This window comes from Lepidothrix coronata, unplaced genomic scaffold, assembly GCF_001604755.1.
Source record: "Lepidothrix coronata isolate B3197 unplaced genomic scaffold, Lepidothrix_coronata-1.0 Scaffold29, whole genome shotgun sequence".
Taxonomy (NCBI): domain Eukaryota; kingdom Metazoa; phylum Chordata; class Aves; order Passeriformes; family Pipridae; genus Lepidothrix; species Lepidothrix coronata.
The window spans coordinates 1,839,567-1,866,588 of NW_016690209.1; the positions used below are offsets into that span (position 1 = coordinate 1,839,567).

At 41.2% G+C, this 27,022-nt stretch overlaps 1 protein-coding gene and 1 long non-coding RNA gene across 9 annotated transcripts in view; one reads left to right on the top strand and one right to left on the bottom strand.

Moving 5' to 3' along the window:
• Positions 1–10,460: 10,460 nt before the first annotated feature.
• On the bottom strand, positions 10,461–24,903 carry LOC108495184. Its single transcript, XR_001874023.1, has 3 exons — positions 24,041–24,903; positions 13,583–13,713; positions 10,461–11,349 (listed from the first exon to the last, which is right to left on the bottom strand). It is a non-coding gene; the product is annotated as an uncharacterized LOC108495184 (long non-coding RNA).
• Positions 23,653–27,022, top strand: part of ATP11B (ATPase phospholipid transporting 11B (putative)) — a 65,371-nt gene continuing 62,001 nt past the window's right edge. For all 8 annotated transcript variants that reach the window (XM_017810531.1, XM_017810535.1, XM_017810536.1 and 5 more), the window contains exon 1: positions 23,653–23,742. In XM_017810531.1, coding sequence (XP_017666020.1) covers positions 23,716–23,742 — 27 coding nt within the window. In that variant the 5' untranslated portion in view covers positions 23,653–23,715. The remainder of the gene's footprint in view (positions 23,743–27,022) is intronic.

A 27,022-nucleotide genomic window follows, 5' to 3' on the forward strand; every position in this document is an offset into this window, starting at 1 on the left:
GAAAAATCTATTATTAATCTGTATCTGTATTAAATCTGTGCATAAAACTGAGGGGAAGTGATGCTTTTGTAATTTTCAACAATTCTAACTATAGGATTGAACACCCGGAGCAGGACTGACCTCACCTAGGTGGTTCTGTACAGCACCTAACTCAGCGTCAAATGTCTTGTAAATCACAGTAACGCCAACAGGAAGTGTACAGAACTGCAGGGTGCACTGAGAAAGCTGGATTCCTTAGGGAAACATCAGATAGTGATATTATTTCCAGGCTATTTTTTTCTAAATTGAGACTTTAGCTACAAGACAATTTATAAGCTGAAAAATTCAAGATGCACCTCAAGCTGAATTTTGCTGACCAACATTAAACTCTGTAGAGGAGGTGTTTTCCCTTCTCTTGAACAGGGGAGTTGAGAAAACTTGCTGTTGACATAGCAGTCATTCTGCTGCAAATGAAGATTTTGGCCAAAACTGCACTGGTCATCCTTGAAAGCTGAGGCACATCTGTGAGCCTGACAAGCTGCTCACCTTTGAGCCCTCCCTGGGCACCAGAGTAGCTCAGTGTGGGTGTCAGTTTTCTGACTCTGCTTGCAAAGTGCTTAATGGTGACTGAACCCCAAATGATCAGTCGATTGTGCACTGTCCTCTCCAGCAAAGGGTGTCCTCATGAATGGTATCTGTCACATGAGCTCCCCCAATGTACTGATTACAGGGATAAACAGTGGATGCTGGGAACTACCCAAAGTGATGGGTGAGCTTTTTAGAGCCTGCCTGTGTTGCAGGCTTCAATTACAAAAAGCATGGCCTTTTTTCTCTTGTTCTCTGGTTATTTTGAAAGTGTGTTTGGTTTCAGAGCTAATGGTGACATTGTTTGCTTGCCAGTCAGCTGATTGGCCATTGTACTTTCAAATAGGAGGGATTTAAACTAATGCTCTATAACTGTTCTGGAAAAAATGTAACTTTACAACTGGGCTCAGATAATGACAGAGAGAAATGCCACTCACTATTGCAAGAGGGCTGCTTTCAAAATGATCTGTAGCTGCAGTGGGGAAAAAATGTTGACTGAGAACTGGTAAAGTCATGGTCCACCTGATGTTTGGATGATGCTCTTCTAGCTGGTTTGTCAAGGGCACCTGAAGAGTCAGCTATTGCACTGGAAAAGCAATGGAATGTCATCCTGTGAGTGCTCAGAAATAAACATATCACCATGTCAGGGTCATCCCCACAGTGTTGCTTTGCATTTGCAAGACTCATTTCTGAAGGGAAAAGTTCTTGAATGATATCGCTCGACTTTGGTGATTTCAAAGGCATCTCAGATCAACAAGACTGAGGCTGGCTGTATGAGTAAGTCCTGTCTGAAAGTTGGGGAGACAAGAGCATTTAGGACTGAAGTCAGAAAAAGTCCAAGATTTGTTCAAAGGGAGGTAAGAAGTCTATCACATACCCAGAACACATCCTCCCCACAGAGCACAGGAGCTGTCAGACAGACATCTCCAATCTGACTATTTAAAGCATTCTGACACTCCTGTTTTTTTCCTATTTGTATGCTCAGAGAGGGACAGAGAAGGGTGCTTCTGCTTTCAAATGAGGCTGCAGCAAGAGAGAAGAGTGTGCCTAGTGCTCCTTTTAATCTGCCATCTTTCCGTCTACCTGCCTGAAGTAATGATAATACCCACAGGGATTTGCACCTCTCAGCTGGAGCATGAAAAGTTCTCCAAGGAGGGCGAGGCACACCGTTTCAGAGAGTACCATAAATAAAACTGCCAGGCTCCAGGGAGGACAGACTGGAGATGGATATTTGAAGAGTTAGAAGGCAGGGAGCAATTCACCTGTGGGGATTAAGGATCAAGATACAGGGCAACAGCAGTGCCAAGGATGAATGTGGAAGTCAGAGGGAGTGGTAGCCAAAGCCATGTAGCAGGTTTTCGGGCACTGGGCTCTGTTTCTTCAAAGACTGCCATCTCCTCTGGAGGGAAGGGCTTCACCTCGCAATCGCTGCATTAGTTTGTCAGCCGCCTTCATACCCTGCCCTCCCACATTCAGCAGTGACTTTCTGAACCCTCTGATGCTCCTGTTTTCAAATGTATTTCCTTATTATTTTCCCCAGAGATAAATCTCTCTTGTCAGTGCACTTCAAGCTATGCTTTCAGTTGTTTTTTTGTTCTGTTATTCTCTGTAAGTGCTGGTGTAAAACTGAGCTGTCACAGAACAAATCGGCAAAATAATTGTCTCTGACGGGGTATTCACATCATGTAACTGCCAGTGTCTGGCACAGATATTTAAACTAGCCAGAGAAACTGTTCTGAATCACAGGAAGGCTTTGATTTTTGAATGTGTTGTAGGTCTGAGTGTTCACTCCCCATTTTGTCTCACCCTCAAGGTCCCACTCCTATCCCACCCCACCCCCAGCCTGGAGGAAGCCTTTGCATCCTCATCACGTCCAACTTGGAATATTAATTGACTCTGTGAAAGATGGAGAAGAAGTCATGGAAACTGTCTCAAAATAAGCCTCCCCCTACTTACTCCCCGTAATCCTGCTAAGTGGCTCCAATTCACATTCTGGGGATGGGGTTAAGGGTCTGATTTAGAGGCGGAGTTGGCTGAGTTCAGGATGGCTTTTGGGGTTACTGCTGCTGCCTGTCCATCCACCCATGCTCCCTGGAAGCTGAGATGGTTTGTGGGTGAGCTCCAGCCCAGCTGCAGCCTCCAGCTCAGCACTGCAAAGCCAGGCAGAACTGGTAATATCGGGGCAGAGATGAGTAACTGCACTTCTCACATGGGCATCTTATTTAGGCACACAAAAATAGGCTGATTACATGCTGGCTTGTAATTTATCCTGCTCTTCCCTCACTTTGATCTTAGAAGGAATAAAGACTAAATTTTATGAATTGTGTTCAAGTACTTGACTATGCAATTAGGAAATGCAGTTTGAAAGTCTCACTAATTGCCTGTCTACACCATAAGCCATTTAAAAAGTTTTAAAAAATTTATCCCCTTAGTACTTGACCCTATTTCATAGAGCAACTTCCTTTCACTTGGACATCAAGCCAGTACCCTGGGTGCAAAGGCAAGTGAGTGACACGGTGCAGGGGAATCTGCCTTTAAGACAAGGAGTTTCTCCTGCAGCCATGGGGTTTCTTTCTCCTCCCTTGTCATCTGCATCTTCACTCCTCCTGTTGCAGACAGACTGACACTATCCATGAGCGAGGGAAATACGTGGCAGTAAATCAGGGAGGGTATCTGCACTGGAAGTGGGGGTTAGGAAATTTAGAAAATCAAAAGCCCTGAGGTTCCTTTCGCTCCCACATAACCAAGATCATTTTCAAAATGACTGCCCTGCAGAATACTCATGATTGACAACTTCAGTGTCCAAATATACTGCCTAAACCCAACACCAGATTACAAGGAGGGCTCCTTGAATGTGTCCCTCATTCTTAGTCTCTTTCCCTAATCTGCTGCTTACTATTTTGGAAGTCTGATTCAGGCCAGCTGTTCATATGTATGTATTTATATACATAAGTATTTTCATCTGTGGTTGCTTTATGGTTATCCCTGATAGATTCTAGAAAGCCATCAACTCCAGACAACGTTTATTAAAGGTTTTTAATCAGCAATTTGGTTTAGATAACATAAATGTTGTTAATAGTATATATTGATGAGGAAAGAATTGTACCCAAGAGTCATGGATGAAGACATGTCATTTCAGACTAGCCCAAAATTTGTTGTTAATACCGTGTACAGAGGTAAGTAAAGATTTTTTTATGCTTTTAGGTAGACTTTAGTACTAGAAAACTGCAAGCTACTAACTAATTATCACTGTTATTAAATGTCTGCCTTAGTGCAGAATACAGCTTATGAGCTTTAAAGCTTACACTAATCAAGAAGCATGATCAACCACTGATGTAGGTCACTTATAGCTCAGCTCATTTGTAGCTGCTCCTCCCTGATGTTACTACTTAAACATTTATATTGATTAAATAAAAAGTTACAGTTCTATGATGTGAAGTAGGGGAATAATTACATTTTGATTATTACGAAGTCAGTCACCAGTCCCATTTGCACAAATACTCAAGCTGACAGAAGGACAGAAAACTAAATGGATTCAATAACACACCATCTGAATTACATCACTTATAGAAAGTATTGGAGCTTCTATGTACGTCTTAAGTGCGGTAATATTCTCATTTTAATCAGAATTATTTTTTACATTGCAGAGATACTTAGAGGCATGTAGTCACTGGGCTATGGACTGTTGAGAGGGAATCTTTCTAAATCTCTCCTCTGTTCACGTAATGCAGAGATGTCCAACACTTCTATGGAACAAGGATCTGGACACACATCTCAAGTGTGTGTCTGAACTACCACGTGCTGTAAACAAGACTCTTGCTCTGTCCCAGTAGTTACTGTTTTCATTCACAGCAAAACCATTTCAGTAGGCAGGCTGCATCCCATGGAACACTGCTCCTTGTTAGTCAGAGCTTTATCCTAGAATAGAAATTAAGCAGATTCAGGTCTGCATTTCACTCCTGGCTCAGCTTGCTCTCTTCACTTGGTTCCTAAGGATATCCACTGTGAAGTGTTTTAACATGCTTAGAAGAAAGTCCTTGTATTGAGGCTTAGAAAAGAGAAAGGAAGAAATCAGAGTACGCCACCAACTCTAGAGTAACTCTTCATCCTGTGAGCTACTGACCTGCTACTGAGCTGCCCAATTCCTACTTATATTGGTTCCCAGGGAATGCAAATGCATTATTTTTATGCATTGTTCATATTATAAAACCTTTTGCCTTAAAAGTTTAGAAACTTTTGTGCATGTCAGTCATCATTAGTAGTTGATACTTACATTTTGGTTCTCCTTTCATTCACACTGGTGTAACTGAGGAGTGGTTTGTTTAAGAGCAGATGGAGATCAGCACATCACTACTGATTTATAGCCATGGCTCAGAATTCATAGCAATTGTGGCTCTTTCCCAGCAGAGTTATAACAAAGAAAAGCACTATAATTCAGTCCTTGAATTCAATGCCATAATTGACATCTAAATGCTTAAAACTGGAGGCAAGCAGTCCATAGCTGTGAGGTCTAGGACTGCTTAGCACAAGTACAGAAGGAGAATATTGCAGGAAGAATATGAAAGGATTGAGAGTTTATTAAAACTTAGGAAGTCATTCACACTCTCTTTCTGGATTACTTGGACATGTATTTTAATACTATCTCCTTTCTAGTTCAGGTAGCATTGAGATCATGAACCAAAGTAGCAAGAAACTTCACAGTTAATGGTGGCATTGTCCTTAACTGATCTGGAGCTGGAAAGGAGCCTTCATGACACAGCAGAGTACTCTAAGGACACAACAGCAAACTTAACTGATGTTTTGGCTCTGGCAGTGTACAGCACAAGCGTAAAATAACTTAAATAACTTGGTTTCAGTTGACAGACATTATTAGTGAACAAATGCCTGAAATGGGCTACTAGGGATAGAGCTAGTTTTTATCATCAGTTCTTTACTTGCTGGTGCTATCGTGGATTTGCACTTATGTAATAATTTGGCCAGAGCTAAAGAATCCTGCAAAGGCTTGGTCTGCCATTCCTTTTGCTTACCAGTGGATGGTTTTGCATGGAGTGCAGTGAATACTGGGTTAGACCCAAAACTAATTAATTTTCCAATAGCTTGTTCTAGAAGATATTTTTAGTTTATCCTGACCTAGCTGCATTGTCATTTTGTTAAGAGCACTTTGGTAAAGTAATTCAATCGGGTGTACTACTACACAGAAGAATCCATAAAGCAACATCTGGCGCAACACGAGAGATGTAACAAGAGTTATCAGGTAGGAGCTGGCATTTCCATCAGCTCACCATGTGACATCCTGTACAACCTTAAACGATCATGGTTTACTAATTGAAACAATCCATCAGTGTGAAACTAAACACTTGCCAAGGACGACAACCCTTAATTCTTGCTTTTAGCTGCCTCTGGTGTAAGGGCACATCTATGGCTTGGTGAACCCTATTCCATTTTCCAAGCCTCTGCACCAGGAGGTTTGCAAAGAAGTGGCTGCCTGAAGTTCTTACTATGTGGCAAAGAGCCTTTTCTTTTTTCCCAGCTCCATTCTTGGAACTGGTTGAAGTTGTCTAGAGATAGGTTTGTTGTTTTTTTTTAACAGAACTTGGCCTGTTGCAGATCCCCATATGAAAAGTCACAGCAAAAGTTTTAGCATGGAAAATTTGGCCTTACTCCTTTAAACAATTTATTTAGGCCACAGTTTTCAAATCCAACTGCCCAGACTCAGCTCTCTAACATATGTCCTTTGAAGCCATCTGCAAGGATATCAGAAGCAATTGCCCATGTGTTGACATGGTCTTCCTGACAGGATACACCACACATGTCGAGCAGGACACGAGCCCCTAAGTCAGAGGCTCCAGTTCATGCTGCCATACCAATGTAGGCAATCTAAACTGATAATTTCATTAGGATCAACAGAGGAAACAACAGAGCTTAAAGCTGAGCATCTACTTGAAGTTATGCACAATATCAAACTGGTACCTTAAGTCTGCACTGAGGCCTCTTAACATAAAGCTGAGTGCCTTGGCAAGCTTATGTCCACCTTAATAATAAATCCTGGTGACACAACCCCTTTAAGAAGAACAGTAAGAACTGAAGCCTCCTTAGTGGAAGCAATCTGCTTTGTTATGTTTCAGTGCAGCCAGAATACTTGGAAGATCCTTCTATCTTATTCGTGCTCTCTCTCATTATCAGTTTTTTCTAAAAGCAGTAGGGTTCAGTCAATATTCTTTTAACTAGCTTGTTCCTTTATCTGGCTAGTCATTTTAAGAGCTATCCACTTGCCTAGGGAAGTCTGTGTGTTTTGATTTTATTTTTATTTTGAATGACTGCAGTCATCTGGCTGTTTATGTGAATGATTAAAGTCTTTAAAAGCCCTGATGAATTTTTTTACTCCCTTGCTTCCATTCTATTCCAGACTTCTGCAAACACAGACAAATGTATGTTGTTTTTAAAAGAAAGGACTGTTAACAAACAGTAAATAAACTAAACTCAACTGGACTTCTATTAGAATGGCAGACTAATGAGCCGAGTAATTTGAGTGATATAAATAAGGAATGGCCAGAAGCAAAGGAGGCTGTAAGAAAGTCTATTGTAACACAAGACTGGGTTCACTGAAGCCTTTCAGCAGAGTGATTATTTTATAAAGAGCCTTATAAGCCAAGGTCTTAGGCTTGATCCTGCTCATACCTCTGTATTGCTGACAACAGGGTAACAGCATTAGTGGGATCTGGTTTTCTTGAGTTCCAGTAGAACTGGAGGGGACTGTGGTCTCAGTGATGATCCAATATGATGCATTTGATATGTGTACATATATCAGTTCTGAAAGCTTACTAACAGATTTTGGAGCATCACAGTATAGGAAATAAATAGGCACAGGCACTGGACACGACACTAAGGTGCAGTAATAGAAGAGCAAGACACTTTAGGGATCATCTGTTATTTGAAAAAATGAGTGGATCTCATTCCACAGCACCAAGGCTTTTATAGAAATATTCCTCAACAGAGAAATGTTTCTATGAAATCAGCTTTCAGAACTGGTTTATGGATATCTTTAAGACAGCATCTTCCTTGCAGAAATTCTGCTAAGGTGTGGATATAGCCAGGACTTCTACTCGTATAGGCTGAGCTGAAGATGTGCTGGTAAAGAGTAATCCCTGCTATTCCCACATGGCTCTTCCTTAGACAATATTAAACATTTTTCCCAGTATATTGGCTGCCAACAAATGGCATAGGATATCATAACTACCTTTCACTCCTGTCTCATACTTTCCTGACTATGATTTTTGACTGTGCTTACTTATGGCTGTGTTGAAAGAAGACAATGTAAATCAGAGTTTTAGTTGTTCTGTTGTTCCATTCGGTATTCAGGTTTTAAATTATTACAAGCTCATGCCTATAAAAGTGTCCTTGTTTCCATTACCTGTATTTGGCTTCCAGGCTACATACTGAAATTTATAGATATTGTGCAGCCTACAGATGCTTTATGGAAGAACTATGTCCTCCATAGGCTTTGAAACTGAGACTGTATTTGAGTGGAGATCATGTTCAGGGACCAGAAACAAAGAACAGGCTGAGCAAATGCAGTTTCTTGTGAGCATAACGGCTGGAATTTTAAAGGCATTCAAAAATGGCTGGAAGAGACTCCTGAGTTATTTCAGGCACTTCAGAGTAAATGATCATGCCCTATTTGTACAGTCTATGATGTGACAGGAACAGAGATTCATCACCTCAGTCCCGAGGTGTTGGTTGATGCCATTAATATTTATAATAGCTTTTCAGGGTGCCAGGAATCACTCAGTGCTCCTGAGAATGGTCCTCAGAGAAGGACCACTGAATGGCAAACTAGAGCCAATGTCTCTTTGGGTTTTGCATTCCCCAAAGCTGAATGTTGTGTCATCCTCTTCTACTTAGATGCTGAGTGGCACTAAGCAGTGATCTCTGCTGCACACAGGGAGTGGCTTGTCCTCCTGTGACATTTCTGAGTTCTTAGAAATTAACAGACAGCTCTTGGGACCTTGCTGGGGCAAGCAAACAGACATCAACACTTTTACAAAAATGCATGTGACTGGCACTGTGCTTTAAACTGAAAAAAATCTTCTTGCCATATCATTCAGGTATTTGTAGCAAGGATCTGAAAATGTATCTTGAAAAATACAGATAAAGCTGATTAGTCCAGCTCATAGCACAGTAGTGGTAAAGCACAAATATTTCTAACCACTTTTCTCTGGACTGGTTCAGCTTGCTTTTGATTATATTTTGAATTTGCGTCATCTTGAATTTTTCCCTGTAGCAGGTGCAGATGAGTATAAGAACTGAAGCAGAGAGCAGCAGTGTGCTGCTTGGGGAAATGGCAAGTGACTCTATAATTTACTCAGTGGTGTGTTTCTACTTATAATTATTGCTAATTCAAAAAAAATCAGTGCAAATTGCATGACAGCACTGTGTAAGACGAGTGCAGAGATAAAACATGAACACAACCCGTGCCTTGTAGGCTGACAAATGAAGTGTAAAGTGCTATTGTTTGTTTACTGACTGCCTGAGCATGAGATGAACGATTATCTCTGCCTCGAGAGGTAGCCCAAGGTTTCCCGTGGTATCAATCTTCCTGTTTGTGATTCATTTGTGCAAACAGTAGAAAGCTGAGCATGTAACTGTGAAGGCAATTACTCAATTACTTCTCTGCCCCTTAAAAATTGTGTTGCTTCTCCGTTTCCTTTTGAAACTCAGGGTTGCACCGGAGCAAGCCAGGGAGGGTGAGCCCCACTCCAACCTGGACATGACAGGGCAGGTCCAGAGTCACAGTTGTGCCTGTAAAACCTCTCCACTGTGAACTGCTGCTTCCCAGCAGCAAGGTGTTTCTAATGAGCTCACATGCAGTAGGAGGAGAAGCCAGATCCACCAAGGTACGCTCGGGGCTGCTGAGGTGTGGGAGCAACCTGTCGTCCCTCCCTGGAGGAGGTTGCACTTATGTTGGTGTCAGGAGACTGTTGGACAGGGTTGGTTTTAGGGTGTGACATCCTTGTTGTGCTTCCTGTGCGGAGGCTCGAGGAAGCCGCAGGGGTGAGGGTTCACCCAGCTCACACCGCAGCTGCAACGGCAGGATGTGCCTGACATAGGTGCAGTCCTGGGCCTGCTCTGTATTCTCTATACTGGCCCAGCTAACAGCAAACTCAGTGGGGAAGCTGGTCTGGGCAGCAAAAAAATAAATAAATAAGACAGTCAGGTGTGAGCCTGATAGGTGTTTGAGTCCTCTTCCAGTGTAAGACGATAGCAGAGCACCAGCGACTCAGGGGAGCTCCTGCCATCTTTCCCTGCTGCAAAACCATCACCTTGTGCTTGTCCCAGAGGGTCCAGCTCACAGCACCTCAACTGGGTACTTTGGGAAGCTTGTCTCCCTCTCCCTCTCTCTCTCTCTCTCTCTCCTTCTCTCTCTCTCCCCCTCTCCCTCTCTCTCTCTCTCTCCCCCCCGCTATGCTGTGCAGAATCCCAAAGAGTATTTCACCTCTGAACTGCTGTGGTGTGAGGTCTCCACAAAAACCCCTCAGCAGCATGCAGCACGCAGCAGCTTAAAATCCCTGCTCTTGCCAGGACGTGCCAGGTAACATTACTGTTTTCCCACACCAAGCATTTAAATGTTGTTTTGCCTTCACATGTGCTTCTTTCTTTCTGATTTTGATCTGTACATACTTCATTCACTCCACTTCTGGCCATCTGACTGCCCACAAAGCACTACTTGTCTGCAAACCAAGCTGGAGGAGTAAACTGGAAAATAAAAAAAGCTCCCAGTGAAAATTGTGGAAAGCCTAATCTTTTTAGTGGAGTAACACAAAGACGAAGCAGTGACTAGACAGTAGTTTGTAAATATTTACGTAAATAAGATATCTGATAATAATGGACTCTGAAATCTGGGCTGCTTCTTGTTTGAAGTCATTAAGTAAATAATAGATTCTTTTTTTTTTTCTATCACAGACTAAAAATACCTACTTTCACCAAAAAGTAGAATCTGCACATGGCACATACCGAGTGAAACTCCCCGGCCTGTAACAGGAGAAAGTTTAGGCTAGTATGTCTGACTGGTCTGTGAAGCTACATTATCATCAACCACTACAATAAATGCTTTAAAAGTAACTTTGTAGTTCTTTATCAGCTCTTGAAGAGAGCATTAAAAAATGAACAGTGGGAATATAATGAAAACAACACTATGATGAGACACAAAACCCTAATCTCCCAACTCACCAGGCCATTGAAGACCCTAAAGAGAAACTGAATCACTTCTTGGTGTATGAGAAGTACCTCAGAAAAGCACCTCTGTGTAGCAGATCTGCTCACTGAGGCAAATAAAACACCAATGACTTAAAAATCTATTCTGTCAAGTATTGTTAACTTTTGCCAAAACCATCTTTCCTGTAATGGAAGCGTTGGAAGGATGGGGACTAGTTGTCCCTCAGGAAATGCTCTGTTGGTACAGCCAACTCAAAGCACTGTGGACTAATTATGAACAAAAAATGCAAACAAACACAAATCATTATTTGACCATACTGGCTTTTCAGTTTGGGTGCTAAAATAATGTGCACCCCACTAACTTTGGTCCTGAATTTTCCTGGTTTGCCCAGTCCTTGTTTGTGTAGCCAACTGCCTGCAAGAGCATCACTGGTGCCTGATGATGATGAAAGAGGCTAATTTCCATGAATCTGTTGGAACTGATCTTTCAGATGATTGACTCTCCCTGTCCACACATCATTTCCTTCCTTTCTTCTCTCCAATTCAAACACTGTTGATCAGCTTTTGTTAAAACTGAAAAAAAAAGAAAAAAAAGAAAAGAAAAAAAGATAAATTATTATGCAGGAAATAGAGATCTTTGAGGGACTTTTTTTACACTTAACCCAGCAGCACCATTACATTGCTAGCAGAGTGGAAGTGTATACAGTACAGGCTGCTGCCTCAGCTATCTGATCTTATATAGTACAGTCTATCTGTGTACCAATTTGTAACATGTCCAAAGCCTTGTGAAAGCATCCCCATGTGTAGAATTACATTTGTGTCATATTTATTTAATGACATATCTGCTAATACAGCACCTGCTCAACAGAGTTGCAGACTACATTGAAATCAATCACTGTATGCAAACTGCCTTTAGCAAATGGGATAGGTTATCTGCCCAGCTTAACTATGCATATCTGTGTGTGTTCATCTTTTTTAACACAGCTAGGACTGTTAGACTTTTTAGACACAAATTAAATGTTTTTTTAGTTTCTACTGTTTTTAACTAAATGAAAACTCTTGCTAGAGTTGGAATGAAGCTGCTGGAAGTCAGTGGGTGTCAAGAGTCAGGGCCTCTGCATAATTAGGGAGAAAATTCAATATCTAGCCAAAGCTCTTGCTAAAGCCAGAGTTTCTTCTAAGTCTTTGTGTGCATGTCCTTGGAGATGCATTTAGAGATGTTTGAGCTTGAAAAGGTCATGTTGGGGTTACCACTTTCTGGAGGTGCCTTTCTGGGGTTCCTGTGGCTGCAATGAAGTACCACGGGCTCTGACCTGCTGTCATACTGGGGCACGTTCTGCTCGCCCTCCACATCAGATACGTCTCAGAGAGGGAAAATCCCTTTCTGCTGTGCTATGTTGACCTAAAGCCCAAGGGCCTCATCCTCATTCCATTTACATCCCTGTTGTAAGTCCACTGATACTTACCTAGACTTCTTCCTGGAGGACTAGCGCTCCTAAATGCCTCCAAAATACAAAAATAAACATTTGTCTCTATACATTTCAACAGAGTTTCCTTGCTTTGGAAAACTGTTTTATTTAATTTGTGTTTTAACGCTCACTTGGAAGCTGGAAGTACTTGAGCTATAAAAGGAGCTTTGTGTACTTGGTGCAGCTGAATTCATTTCCATCATGAAAAATATACTAATCATCAGCTGCAGCAATATGTCTTGAATGTTTCTGATTAAAGTGTCCCCCAGAAAGATGTTCTAAAAGTTGAGGTAACCAAAAGAAATCTGTTTGAGCTTTTCTTAAGGCACTGGTATGAATTATAACATAAACAATGTTATATTAAATAAATATTACATTTTAATTAATGATTAGTGATTCAGTAAATAAATTAATGATTCTGTATACTATCAAAGACTAACAAGGGCTTAATTCTGGCCATCATTGAAGGGACAGCCAGAATCCTTCCATGATTAATATAATTGTCTTTTATTCATGGTTTTGGATGAAAAATACAGTGGGTATAAAAACTGACAGTGTTTCTTTAGCTTCAGAGGCAACTTTCATATTGGTGTTACAGGCCCTCACTGCCATTAATCAAACAAGATGGTACATCAGCTCCTTTCCATACACACTTCTTGCTTTCTGGTTAAAAGACTATTTTTCAGACCTGCCATGACAGAAATCCTTACCCACTCAAATATTGGAGAGCTTTTCTACAGCAGGAGATACCAACAGAAAAACTGTTTCTCAGCTGTATGTGTGCCATCATTGTCACTATAAAGGGCACTGGCAACTGAAAAATATCTGACAAATTGACAGCTTGACAGCGTCCCGAGATGGTGAATTAATCCACCTTGGCAGAAGGCTGTTGATGAATATTTAAATAGGTTAATAGTCAACATCAGAACGCTGAAACCAAATACAGGCTGGCAGCAGAAGGGAACAGGTAAATCTGATATCTAAATTATACTGTTAGTACTGTGCTTCAATCTCAGAATGAAAATTAGATCCTCAAATCTGAAATAAAAGAGTTAATACTCTTTCTTTACAGATATTTCTCTGAGTAACTGCCTTTTCTTCAAAAGAAGGTGCTTGTTTCCTTTAATTTATGTGTGCCTTCACACAGGCAAATTCCCAGTTCCTTATTCAGCTCCAAGACACACATGTTCAAATAGGAAGTTGGGTAAGTTTGAGAAAGAAAAATATATTAAGAATAAGTAAATCCTGTCTGGGTTGGTGTTGATAAATTTTGAACATATCCATGAATGCTTCAATTTTTCTGGTCTTTTTCTCAAAACCTGATGAGAAATACTTACTAGTTTGACCACTATAACAGACAGGCAGACAGACAGACAGGAACACATCTCTTTGGGGTGGCTTTCACAGTGGTTTTATAGACAAGATCTGTAGTCCTGAGGACACCATCAGCCCAACACCAGAGCTGGAACTGCAATAAAATAAGGAGTGAAAAAGGACCATAAGGAAGCGCTGCAATGATGTAGACACTCTAACCTCAGCTGTTCACTGCTGTACTTTCTGGGTCACCTGCAGTATCTTTTTGGCAATATGCAGAAGGGCAAACTCAGCTGGCACTGCATTCATTTACCTTGCAGAATATCATTAAAAATGTACAAGTTGGACCATGCACTTTGCCCATATCACTTTCGGGTACTTGCAGGTGGCATTTCTCCAAAGGGCTAATGCGGTTCAATAACAATTGTTTGTGCCATCTGTGGGCTCTGTAATGAATTCTTTGACTAACCCAGAATCCTGTTTGGCTCCAGAAGGGCTCCAGGGCAGCCATGCAAGTCAGGTGCACTGGAAACTATCTATTTTCTAAGGATAACTGAAATCCATGTTAATAATGAGAGCTAGTGCTGGTGAAATCCATTTTCATTGTGCAAATTGAAGACTGCTTCTCGTGGGAATCTGTTCTGGGTCCAATACTGATCAGCATTTTTATTAAGTATTTGGATTAGGGAATACTGTGTTATTATATTTGCAGATGATAACAACCTGGGAGGAACTTTGAAGGAGAGAAGCCAAATTCAAAACAATCTTGGTAAAATAGATAAATAGCTTGGGCGGTGCTAAAAGAAACGGTCAATGAAAAAATAGGAATTACTTAAGAATAATTGCTTGAACATTAGATATAAAGTGACTGATTTGGCCTGCCTGAAAAAAAAGCATGCGTTTGCCAGGAGTCAACAGTGTAATAGCTATAGGGGAAAAACACACCATATCTTGTTATGGGTTATACAAATACATGTGAGATAAATGAAATTATTTTTCCACTGCGTGCAGCACAGATAAGGCCTCAGTTAAAGTACCAGCTCTGTTTGGTACTTGTCAATTCAGAAAGGAGGTGGCCAACTGGATAAAGTCCAGATGAGAGCAACAAAAATAACCATGGATTTCATCAGAAAAACTTAAGGAAACTGGGTGTTCTGCAGGTTAAAGAAGGACTATTTTCAGATAGTACAAAGGTACTGCTCAGTATTGTTCCTCATATTTGGGCCAGGATAAGAAGCAAAAAAATTTACCTTCTGGTGAAGCAGATCTAGGTTAGAAGTTCAGAAGAATGTAATGCTTTGGGGAATATTGAGCGTTTGTAATTGATTTTTAGGAGCAGCTGAATGACCAGGATTGGCTGGTGCAGCAGGCCTTGGGCAGCAGTGTGGAGCTGGAAAACTGCTGCCCATTCTATTTTCTAGAAAACAGTTGCTTAACTCACAACTGATGTCAGTGATACTGAAGTATTTGAATATATTTTTTTGTGGAAGAAGCAAAACTGGGGATAAGCAAAACAGAAGGAAATATATTAACTTAAAAAACATGAAATGCTGTTTTTTGCTTGCAATGGCTCATCATCAATAACATAAATACTATATGCTGAGCTGTTCTCTTACATTTTAGCAGGTATGGTAGTACCTGCCAAGGAACCTGTAAATTATCCAGTGGCTAGTAAATTCATCAGTCAAGAAACTTTACTGTTAACTATAATCTCATATTAGATTTGAAGTCTTCATATAATTAATACAAGCAATCATGTCACTACCATTATCATTGTGATGCTTATATCCCTGGTTGTGAAAGAAGCATGAGTTGTGTAGAATGCAATAGCAGTAATTAAACTGGTCAATGTAACTGGAAAACAAGACAGACACCTGAGATCTTATTTCCATTGACAGGCACTAAGGTTTGGACTGCATGTGTTCTTTTAGCCTCTGACCAGATAATATTGCCAATTGTGTCACTAAAGGTTAGTTATGCAAGGCAAAACTTAGGTAATCTGTGTGGATAACACACACAAAAAAATTACCATAAATATAAATTTCAATTTGTAAATACATCTACAGTGATTGTGTTGGGTTTTGTCTAGATATATATTTTAACAAATAAATTCATGGGAAGTATAGTAATAAAAAAACCCTAAAATTAGAGAATATTTGTAGGTCTCATTCACCAATTTATAAATGTGCACTTTCTCTGCTTAAGAATGATTTCTCTTTTAGCAAGCAAGAAGTAGAAGGAATAATATGTCAAATGTGAAATAGCTCATTCTTTCAGTACTTCCCAAGAATAACTTCAGTAAGATCTACAGAGGAGGGATAAACCTCCAGTGGCCTAGCATTGTTCCCACTCAATTCAATGAAAAGCCTGCTATTTATTTCAGCTGGACGATCTCACAGCTATTTTAGCAATTAGGTTCACATAAAGAATTAATTACATAAAATTATAAGCAATTTGTAGACAAATACAAAGAAATTAAATTAACTGGATAAATTATATGCTATGAACCACTCAGCTGTAATAGTTATCTTTTGCTAATGTGCACCCTTAGAAATATTCCAAATAAAAGATACAGTTCAATAAAAGTGATTTAGAAAAAAAAATTATAATTGTCATAAGATTTTTTAATTGATATGGGGATTACCTTAAAAAGTTTTTGATGAATTTGTTAAGCCAGTAAATTCCAAAACATCTCCTGGAAATGTATCACAAAACAAAATCACTAGAACTCCCTCCCTTGTTTTTCTGAGCCTAGCATTTAAATCTGCACTGGATACTGTCCCTCCTGGCCATTTTTCATGGAGCCTGTGAAACAATTTCATATTATACCAGTGGCACAAATCCTAGAGTAAAATCAGAAACAGGGTTAGGTTGCCCACAGGGAATTTAGTGTTCCAAAGCTAGAACTGATTTATTACCAACTGGTTTGTTAATAGCTGTCTTTGATATCTTCTGGCTACTTTGAATTATGCATTGTTGACGTACCCTCGGCCAACTTCTACTGATATTAATAAAAAAGTGAAAACAATAGACATTCAACTAAGGACAGAGTAAAAAATATTTAAAGACCTCTAGGTTTCTTCCAATAGGTGCTTCAGCAGGGTGAGGCTGAACATCTTACAGCAATAGCATCAGTAAAAGACCTTTGCTGTGATCAAATATACAGTACAGGAAGCTGGCAGAAGGCTTCTCATTCCATTAGAACCATTACCAACTAAAAATATATGCTTTCAGAACAAGACAGGAGATTGGGAAACAAAAAATAAAAATATGCGAGGAAATCACAAAATATGGGAGATTTATAGATTTACAGCTGCAGCAGGCCTAGATGGAGAAAGTGAGACAGCAGAAAAGGGATTAGGATTAGGATTGCTTATGCACTTATATAACGTTTGTTCTAAATTTGATTACAGTACTCAGTAAAATGAGAACTCAGTATTCATCATGCACAGCAAAACTTCACGTCAGCATCATCATTTACATTTGCAAAAATAATTACGAATCATTTGTAAAATGCTTCAATTATGTTAATCAGGCAATGTTTTGCTACACTTTGAAGACATAAAGCATTGTAGGAACTTCAGACAGAGCAGCCATATGTTTGTTTGTCTCATATGGCTGCAGGAACATCATCTGTCATGTTCACAGCTACTTTTTTTTTGTCTGCAGAGACCACAGACATCCCTGCATGGTAGATTATCGCACCCTACCTCTAGAATAGTAGGCCACAAATGGATTTTTAAAAAATAATAAATATATACACACACATTCTCAGATTTTGAGTATCCAGCTTCAGATTTATAAAGCTTGAGTTTAAGTGCTAAACACTTCCTATGGTTTTATTCATTCTATAATGAAGTCTGACTCTGTAATTATAGACAGGTTTTCAAAACCCTGAGCCTACATGACTTTTCTTGAAGCTTAGCCAGAAGTGAAATGGGAAGCTGTTGTGGAATCAGTGGTACCATGATTTCTCATTAGACTTTACATATACTCTGCCTATATGATACACAACTTGTCCTGTTGTCAGGAACTGCTTGGAGCCAGCACAGCATTGCTGGTGGACACACCTACACAGGAGATTTACCTGGATATAAGGAGTGGGTTATAAACTCACATGTTAACACGTGGTTTAGGTAGGAAGGATAGTGGTTAAAGAAAAGCAGGTGGAAAGATAGGTCTCATCATAAATACCAGCCAGAGATGTGATTAATTTACAATTTCTGAAGTGCCAAAACTTTACTCTAAACATTGTGTTGGAAGGAAGAAGTGTTTTTGCCAGCTTATTCTGTTTGGTAAATGCTTTTGCTTAACCCTTTTGCTGTATAAAATGCATCTCTGTTAGCAAAAATTGCTTTTACAGCTATACTAATGAACAGCCTCACCAGTGTTGAGTAAGTGCAAGCTAATGATTTTGTCTTGATCGGTGAGACCTTCTCCTTCCCGCTGATACATCTGAAACCTGTGCTCATGGCCAACATTGGCAAAGATTTTCTACTTTGTCCTTTACAGCCCAAGGTGGCTGTATCAGTTTTAGATGAGGCACTGAAATTTTCTTCACCTCTCCAAAGTGTCTGTCTTGCCCCTCAAAACTGTCTCTGCCTTGTTTCTCGAGGCATTTGTGTAACGCAGACAGGCCAAAGTCATGTCCACCAGTTCAATCTCTCACACTATTGAAAAAGGGGCAAACTCACTGATATTGGGTAATACCCAGCAGTTAATACTGATGCACATATTAAAATGGTGGGGACTATTTGCTTCCCAATTTAGGAGTGCTGCATTAAGGCTCTCCTAAATTCTTTTGCCTTTACTAGTGAGGGAGGAGCCTTGAAAAGGAGCTCATGTAATCACAGCTGGTTGCTGCTCAGAGAGGTAAGATCATCTGCACCCAGGTTAGGTTTTCAGCGTTCAAGCTGGCTACAACCCAGCAAACAGCACAGCGAGGAACACCTCCAGGAATATCTACCTCATAACTGGAGTGCAGTATAGGGACATGTCAGCTGGCTTTATATAAGCTAGCTCAAATACTAAAAAGCTGAAGCCTGGAAAGATAAAAAATATGTTATGTTAGTTATGACAACTTTACTTCATAACTAAATCCCACAAAGATTTACGTGACTTGTAAAGTCTGAGCCAGAAGGTGCTCTCAGAAACCCTCTATCCAATTCAGCAGTTTGTCCTCCAAGATATGGGACAGTGAGGTTCTACATGAGGGTGTTTGAAATCCTACCTCCCACTACCTGGAGAATATTCCATATCGTAGATGTTACACTATTTTGAAATAAGCTATTAATCCAAGAGAGTGTACAGCCATGAACAGAATTCCTGTGTTCCTCTCCCACAAAGTTCTCAAACTCCATTCCAAAGGAACATATCCAGGTGTGTAACTGTTTGTATTACAGTTGTCATGGTAGTGTCCTAGGAGACCAGTGTCAAGGGACCTAGATGCTAGTCCCTGTGTTTATTCTCCAGGATTGAATCTTTCTTTATCCACTCCATGGTCTTAAATGAGGTGAAAGCAGGAAAAGAAAAATCCCCATAGATCCCATATATTATGAGTGTTTATTAAGAAATCCCAACATTGATTTGCATCCTTTTCTGCCTGGTACTTTTTCTAAGGTTAACCATGAAGGGATGTGTGGATGTCAATAATCACTTGGGCTTATAACTCAGAAAAGGAAATTGTTATAACAGGATGAGGATAAGAATGAATTAGTTGGAAAAGTGCATTTTTATAAATCATTAAATAAAGTCTGGGGAAAAACTCACATTTTATAAGGATATCCAAGTTTAAAACATAGAAAACCGATGTCAATGTCCAGGATATAATAGCAATTAACTGATTATCTTAACACATTTCCTCACTAAACTTTTGTTTTGCACTTTCCATCAAGACAGGACCATTAGAGACATTCCAAACTTTATGAGCTGTGGATTCAAAAATTCATCTCTTCCCTTAAAAAAAACAGAAGAAAGGAAAAAAGGGGCATGAGCAAAAAGGGTTTTATTCTTCATCCTGGTCATGCTCAGCTTTATGAAGATAAGGGATGGCTTTTCAAGATTTCCTCTTTCATCTAATCATGGACAGTTTCCCTGGGGAAAAAGGAAACAAAACAGTTCTAGAGAAAGCCACAAGTCAAACATTGTGGCCTACAGGCAACATGTAATTAAAAAGTTAACAGTGGGGCTGAAAGGGAAGATGAACTATTATGTTTTCCACAGCTTGCTGTTATCCTGGGGCCTTGCAAACTGGGTTGCACTGATCTTGACTTGCATTTAGCAGGCCAGGCTATTCCACACTGCCAGGAGATGAGGTAAGTGTAGAGCATCTTTTCATGCAGTGTGGTGCACTGCAAAGTCTTGTGTGTGTGTGAAGGGGACTGACAGGTTTGACCTTCTGTGTGCCACATGGAGCCCCTCACCTGGCACTCCAGGATCCAGCTCTATTGGGCTGAATGTGTTGGGTAGAAGTTGAAGCTCTGCACTGCAAACAAAGCTCTCAAGTAAGAAGAAAAAAACAGTAATGGAAAGGTGAGGTTTTACATCAGGATCCAGGTTTTAGCAATTGAGAGAAAGGGTAAGAAGAAATAACAAAATAATGCATTATTGTGGAGATCCAGTAAGTGTCTTGGAAATGTCACCTTGTGCATCCTGCAATTTAATCTGATCCTATTTCTTGCAGGGCACAAAAAAAGGAGTGACAAACTGCACACAAGGTTTTCCTTTAAAAAGTTCAGTTCATTTTCTAATGCTTTTACTTTTTCCCTGAAGACTGGTTGCTCTAGGTAAGAATTCCCATGTGTCTTTAGATGAAGGGCCTTGTGACTGAAAATCAGCCACTTATTATCTATATATAATGCTTCAGCCAGTAAATGAATGCTTGTGGAAAGATGCCTTGAAGAAACCCTGTGTCTCTCAGGCAGCTTTTTGTCTCTATGGATTAGAAAGAAAACAGGCATTTTTATAGTACACATTTTTAATTAGCACCATAGTTATGTAAGTAAATAATGAGTAGATTAAAATACTCATTTAAAAAAATTACATTTCATTAAAACCAAAATAATGACTGAGATGAATTCTCCATCAGGAAGACAGTGTACTGTAAGGAGTATTGCTGCTCTTTGCTACACAAACCTCCATCCCTGCTCCGCACCTCTTAGACTTTGCTGTTTTTCTGTTTGGCCCCAAAGGACAGAGGTGTTTTTCAGCTGCAGCACAAGACCTGGGCTGCCCCAATGTCAGAGCACCAGAGCACACCATCCCCTTTGATATCAGGTGCCCCGTTTGCACTGCAGCAGTAACCTGGGAACCTGGGATGGGGCTGGTTCACCAAGGGATAAAAAGAGTTCAGCTACCAAGCACTTCAGAGTTTCAAAGGCAGAAATGCTGGGGGCAGCTCACCCTCTGGCATCAGTGCTGCACTTCCATCTCATCTCATCTTGTACTAAATGTGGTCACACAGCACGACAGCACTTCACCAGCTCCTGCTGAAGAATAGCCCCAAAACACCGTTCAAGAACAATGGAAATGCGTGAATGTCTTGCACAGGAACAAGCTCAGGGAGTGACATCAGCACCCCCATGTTCAGGCAATGATTCTGTGGTTACCAATGCTTAATTTTACAAACCCAAAAGTAGCACCATTCATTACATAAGAATTACTCATGCACATCTAATTAAAAGCTTGCTGAACCTAACATTTAAGTGTGTGTTTTTATGTTTGTGTACACATTTTTGTATCAGACAACATTTATATCCTGATCTTGCTAAACAAACATTTGAAATCATTGCTCTCATAGATACTTAACTGGGAAGATTGGAGTCTCATCAAGAGAGCCTTAGTGATGGGTTAAACCTAATCTTCATATCAGAAGGTGACTTTTTCTTCAGCAGTTGCTTTTTTTTTCTGTATAAGCCAGCTGTGTGAATGCAGGTGAGACTTCAGGGCAGTATTTTAAAGTGGGATCTCTGATGTGAGAATCTTAATTCTTAATACAGTTGACCTTTGATTTGAGAAGTGCTGGAGTGTTACTGTCTAATCAATATCTGGCTTGAATGCTCTGCTTCAATTTTCTCCTCTGAAAACTATTTGCCTCTCAAGGGTGAGATGAAACTTCATAAATGTCTAGTGTGAGCTTTTGGACAATTTAAAAGGTACAAGGTTCTACTGGGCAGGATGCTTGGAAAGGATGTTATTCTGGTGGAAATTTGCTGCTGCAAATTTCTTGCATGCAGCAAAATAATATCATCCTATCAATATACTTTCATTCACTAAGATACATACTTCTTAAAGGTAAAAATACGAACTGCAGGGTTCAAATCACTTGCAAATTGCTTCCAAGTTTTGTCTGGTGAAACAGTATCATTACAGCAATGTGGAACAGAAAGCGCAAAGCAGCTTTATGTAACACAACTGCAAGCCATGGAAACAGAGCCTTGCAGAAAGTGCAACTCGTACTTGAATTTGAGAGGGACAGACAAATATACTTGCACTTCAGAGAAAAGGCATACAAATTTTAGTGTAGTGGTCAGGACCCTGTTCTACATCTGATGATAAAGAAGGAGCATGAATATTGAGTGTATCAGTTAAGCTTCTGGCTTAAGGCCACTCTCCAGGCAACGTGCCATAGCTATGAAATCACTGTTATTTTCGACTTCACATTAGATGAATAGGGTAGTGCAAGCTGTTTGAAGCTCAGCTTTGATGTATTTAAATGTTTTGAAATAATGCCTAGCATTTGATACAGAGTTTTGTTAACATTAGCTTTCCAAAGGGCCTGATAAAAATAGTTTTATTCCCCTCTGTTTTAATGTTATTTTTCTAATTAAATGCAGATGCTTAAACCATCAGCATTCACCACAAGATTTAGTTGTTCAGATATTATATCATCTATTTTAATCCTGAATTATGTTCTAAATTTTTAACTGAACACTAAACACTATGGCAGATATGATTATGACTCGTTGCTGTATATCATAATTCCCTGGGAACAAATGGGAACAACAGGAACAGTGCTCTTCACACACAAAACCACTTCTCTTTAAGTCAGTGTCAAAGTCGTCATGGGCTTCACTGAGAACTACATTTGGTCACAAATGCTCAGGTCTTTACTGCTTAAAATAATCTCCTTTGGCTCTTAGTCACACAGGCCCAAAAGCTGCAGACTAGTATTGGTGTGTTGCAAGTGTTTGGTGCTGAACAGAGTTTTGTTTTCTTAAGCAGCAGCTGTTTTCAGAGCAAAATCACAGAATCACAGAATTGTGATCATCTAATCCAACTCCCCTGGCCAAGGCAGAATCACCCGGAGCAGGTGACACACGAACACATCCAGCTGGGAAGACCTCTTCCAGTGGAAGATTTCAAAGAAATCACTGCCCGACAACACGTTTTAACACCCAATTTTAACCAAGCAGCAGTTCACGACAATTCTGCCAGCAGCAGGGAGAGAGCAGGGCGCCAGATCCTCCCAGCACCTGTCCCTTGCCTTGGGATACCCAGACACTGTGCACTTGTGTTTAACTTCAAACCAGCGGCTGTTTAGCCTCTTTATTCCAACACGTGCACGCTTTGCATTTTTTACAAGAAAGCAAAGAGATAAAACAACCAAGTTGCGAAGAAGCTTCACTTCGGTAGAAAAGGGGAGTCTCAGGCGCTGAGGCTCTGCCTGAGGGCGCCGAGCCCTGACAGGGAGGTGGGATTTCGCCCAAATCCCTGCAGGAGGCTGCTGGAACTCGGGTCACTCGGGCCCACGCACCGCCCTTGCAACCCAGAAGCGGCACCTCGGGGCAGTGAAGCGATGGAGACCACCCGCAGCCCAGGCCCCGGGCGGACCACCACTGCCCCCCTCCACCCTCCGTGCCACCCCTCACCCCGGCCCCTCTCCCCGCCTCCCCCGCCCCGACACGTCACTTCCCGGGGCGGCCGCAGCGCCGGGACCGCCGGCTCTGAGCGGCCGCGCTGAGATGGCGGCGACGGCGGGGCGGTGGCAGCGGCGGCTCCTCGGGGCCGCGCCGGCGGGGCTGTGCCGCTCCTGACTCGGCCCCGCGCCATGGGGAGCAGCCGCGGCGGGCGGCTCGCCTGAGGCGGCGGCGACAGCGGAGGGCGCGGCAGTGCCGAGGGAGCCCCGCCGCGGGGGCCGCGACCCGCTTCGCCGGGGATGCTGCGCTGGGTCCGGCAGCAGCTGGTAGGTGCCTCCCCCCCGAGCCCCCCGCACTCCCCGGCCCGGCGGAGCCCCAGCTCGGCCGCGGGCCGCGGGGTCGGGGAGCAGCGTGAGAGCAGGGCCGGGGTGCGGGAGGGAGGGGAGTCCTCCCCCCCGCAAGGGCTGCACTTGCATCGTTATTGTCATTTTTAAAAACACTACTTTAATATTTTTATTTTTATAGGAGGTTTTGCGGTGTTTGTTTGGTTTTTGATTTATTTTTTTTTTGTTTCCTTTTCTCGAACCCCCCCCCTTGTCACAGGGGACAGCGCGTTCCCCTTACCTGTGCCCCTCTCGTTGGGAAGGGCTCCCCAAAACTTCCCAGAGGAATGACGGTGCCTTTATTCCCTGGGCCGGCACTTCAGAGATTCGCAGCTTCTTCCTCCTTCCCGTTGCGAAATCTTTTCAAGGCTCTTTAACCCGACGTGCTTTCATCTCGTTTATTTCCCGGTCCCTGAGAGCTTTGCAGCCGCTCTGTGCGTGCAAAGGCTTTGGAAGTGACGAGAAATGGAAAGAAAACGTCCGTGAAATGCGTTTGGCGACGGAAAGCACTTGGAAAAGGCAGCGGTGAGGGTGCCTGTCCCCCCACACAGGCACTACTTGCTGTGCAGTGTTAGAGCGAGCGAAGGAAACCAGGCGGCCGAGGCTGTGCTGCTTTAGCAGGGAAATACATCGAGTTTGACTGTTTTCATTTGAAGTGTTGGCCGGTTTCCTGCCACGTCCAGCATTGTTCCTCTTGTGTTTTCTCTAAAAGAGAAATTCTTTCGAAGTAATATATTTGTAAAATAACTTTTTCCACTCACTGCTGTTACCTTGCATCGCAGATGTTGCCCAGGTTAGTACGAGAGCTTACATTAGTTAGGGTTTTAGATTTTAATGGTTAAAGCTTCTGTCCCACTAATGATTTAAGTTCTTGCATCACTTTTTACAAAAAAAAAAAAAGGATAAAAATTTTTGTGTTTTCTTTTTTTCCCTGGTTCTTCCCTGACCTCATTTCCCATGGCCCATAGATTTTCCCAGTTCTGTGTCTGAAGCACAGAGCTTGTAGTGATGGTTTGAGTGCCAGCTTGACAGTGCTCACTAGTTTGGTCCAATACCAAGAGTTACTGACCTGGAAATTAATTGCTCTGTTTGAGCTCTGACTGTACTCTTCTGTTACAGTCATACACACGGTTTTTAGAAGAAACCTTGCTTGGTGTAACATAGCTGTCATTTTTTCCACTTGAAGGTGGCTTGAGGTTTGTGTTTGTGGTTTTCAAAGCAGCGTTATGCAGTCTTCTGTAGAGTTTAGATTAGAACTGTATCAGTGCTAGCAATTCATGTATCAAACATGGTTGCTTTTCTCCCAGGGAGTACACTGACCAGCTTTCCAGAAATCTGTTTGCCCGTAATCGAAAGTAAAAACCTCGTGTAATAAGATGAGCAATAAACCTGGCACTAGGAGGTTTTTGTGCTTCTAAAGGAGACTGATGGGAAAATGACTGTTTAAAGCTTGCACTAGTTTTGACAGGGAAGGATTAGTGTAGTAGAAAAACAGGATAATAAAAGGTCAAGTGTCTTGAACAGACATTTAAATATGGTACTAAGGGGAAAAAAATTACTGCAGTGATACATGTTTTGTGTTTTTTGTAGATGTCACTGATGTTAATGGCTTGGTTGTTTCATAGCTCATAAGGATGAAAAATGGCCTAAAAATGGCCTGCATTTTAGTTCCTAAGGACACTCAGACAACTCATCCCTCTGTGTAATGGTTGGTTTAACATAGAGCCCACCATGCGTTTGGTTCTTCTCGTGGCTGTGATGTTTAGGTTCTGAAAAAATGTCAAAGGGCCAAGAACATGAGGAAAAATGCTGACAAAATAACCAGAGTGAGTGAGAAGAGTGGGGTGACAGAAATATCTGAATCAAAGGGTGCCAAAGTTTGTGTCTGATAGAAGAGAAGAATGTGTGGGCTTGGATACCTTTAGAGCATGCATTTGTACCTGTGCTTGATGTGGCAATGGGCTTTAAAAAAAGTGTTCTCATCCATACAGGAGGGTTGAACCAGGCAAATATGTGGGAGTGATGTAGGTGGGATGTTGTAGTAATACAAAAGAAAAACGTTGGTGTGCAGAAATGCTCAAAAAGTAGTAAGAGATTAGGGGAAGGGGGAGGGACTGATGCTTTGCTGAAGGTGCTTTTAGGTAGTTATTAAGTACTCTCTATATGAAACCAGTGAGTTGTTTTGCAACTTCTTATTTGTTTAGGAGAACAGTATTTAATATACTAAGTGTCCTGAGTGTATATGGTCTTGAGAACTTGCATTTTCAAGAGTTGTAAAAGGGACATGGAAAATTAAACAGGTGATCTTGAAGTAATGAGAAGACCTGGTATGGAGTTCAGATTATTTCAGCTAAGTTTTTTAAGTGGTGATTTTTAAGTGATATATTAAGTGATTTTGCTGTGCTTTAGTCTGTGAAGATCTATGCATTCCTGTAGACGTACAGAAAGGGATGCCCAGTCCTCTGAGAAGGGGAGACATGCTGAGAATGTGAGACTTCCTTCATCTTTGTAATGGTCTTACAAATCCTTAACAGTTTTCTAACTGAGGTGTTACATATTTTTTTCAGTGATTTGTTGTATATCAGGAATTGAATGACAGTAATTCTCTTGCTCAGTCTTCAGTGCCTATGTGACACGAATTGTCAGGTTGTTTGGTATCTTAGCCCTCAGTCTGTTTTTTTGTTTAGGAAGAATTCACACCACTCTACAGAGACAGTTTATCAGTTTTTCTTCATCTGTTGCTGTCCCATTTAAATAGACTTTATAGTAATTCATTAACTTTCTAGCTAATATTAAAAAGATATAATTATCTAGTTAATAGTTGGATGTACTTAAGTTTTAGTAATACAAAATGTAGAGAAAAGTGGAGTTACAATTCATGGCTTTGAGTAAAATACCCTGAGGTACTTCCAAGACAAGCTTTGCACAGGAAAGATGCTTGAGTTCCAACTCTGTTACCTTGAGATCTCAGAAAGGCAGGTGGCATGTGGATTTGCTGAGGGTTGCATAAAGCCACAGGCACAGACAGCCAAGTCTGCTTGAAAAAAGCAACTGGATAAACAATAGTTGATAGGAAGCATCACTAATATTCAGGAATAGCATAGTACGTTTTATTTGCATTTCCAGCTGTGATGGGTTAGATGACATAGCTGGTCTGTGTACGGCAGAGGGGTGTTGTGGCTCCCCGGGTCGAGTCTGTGCAGCACCAACACAAAACCAGAGT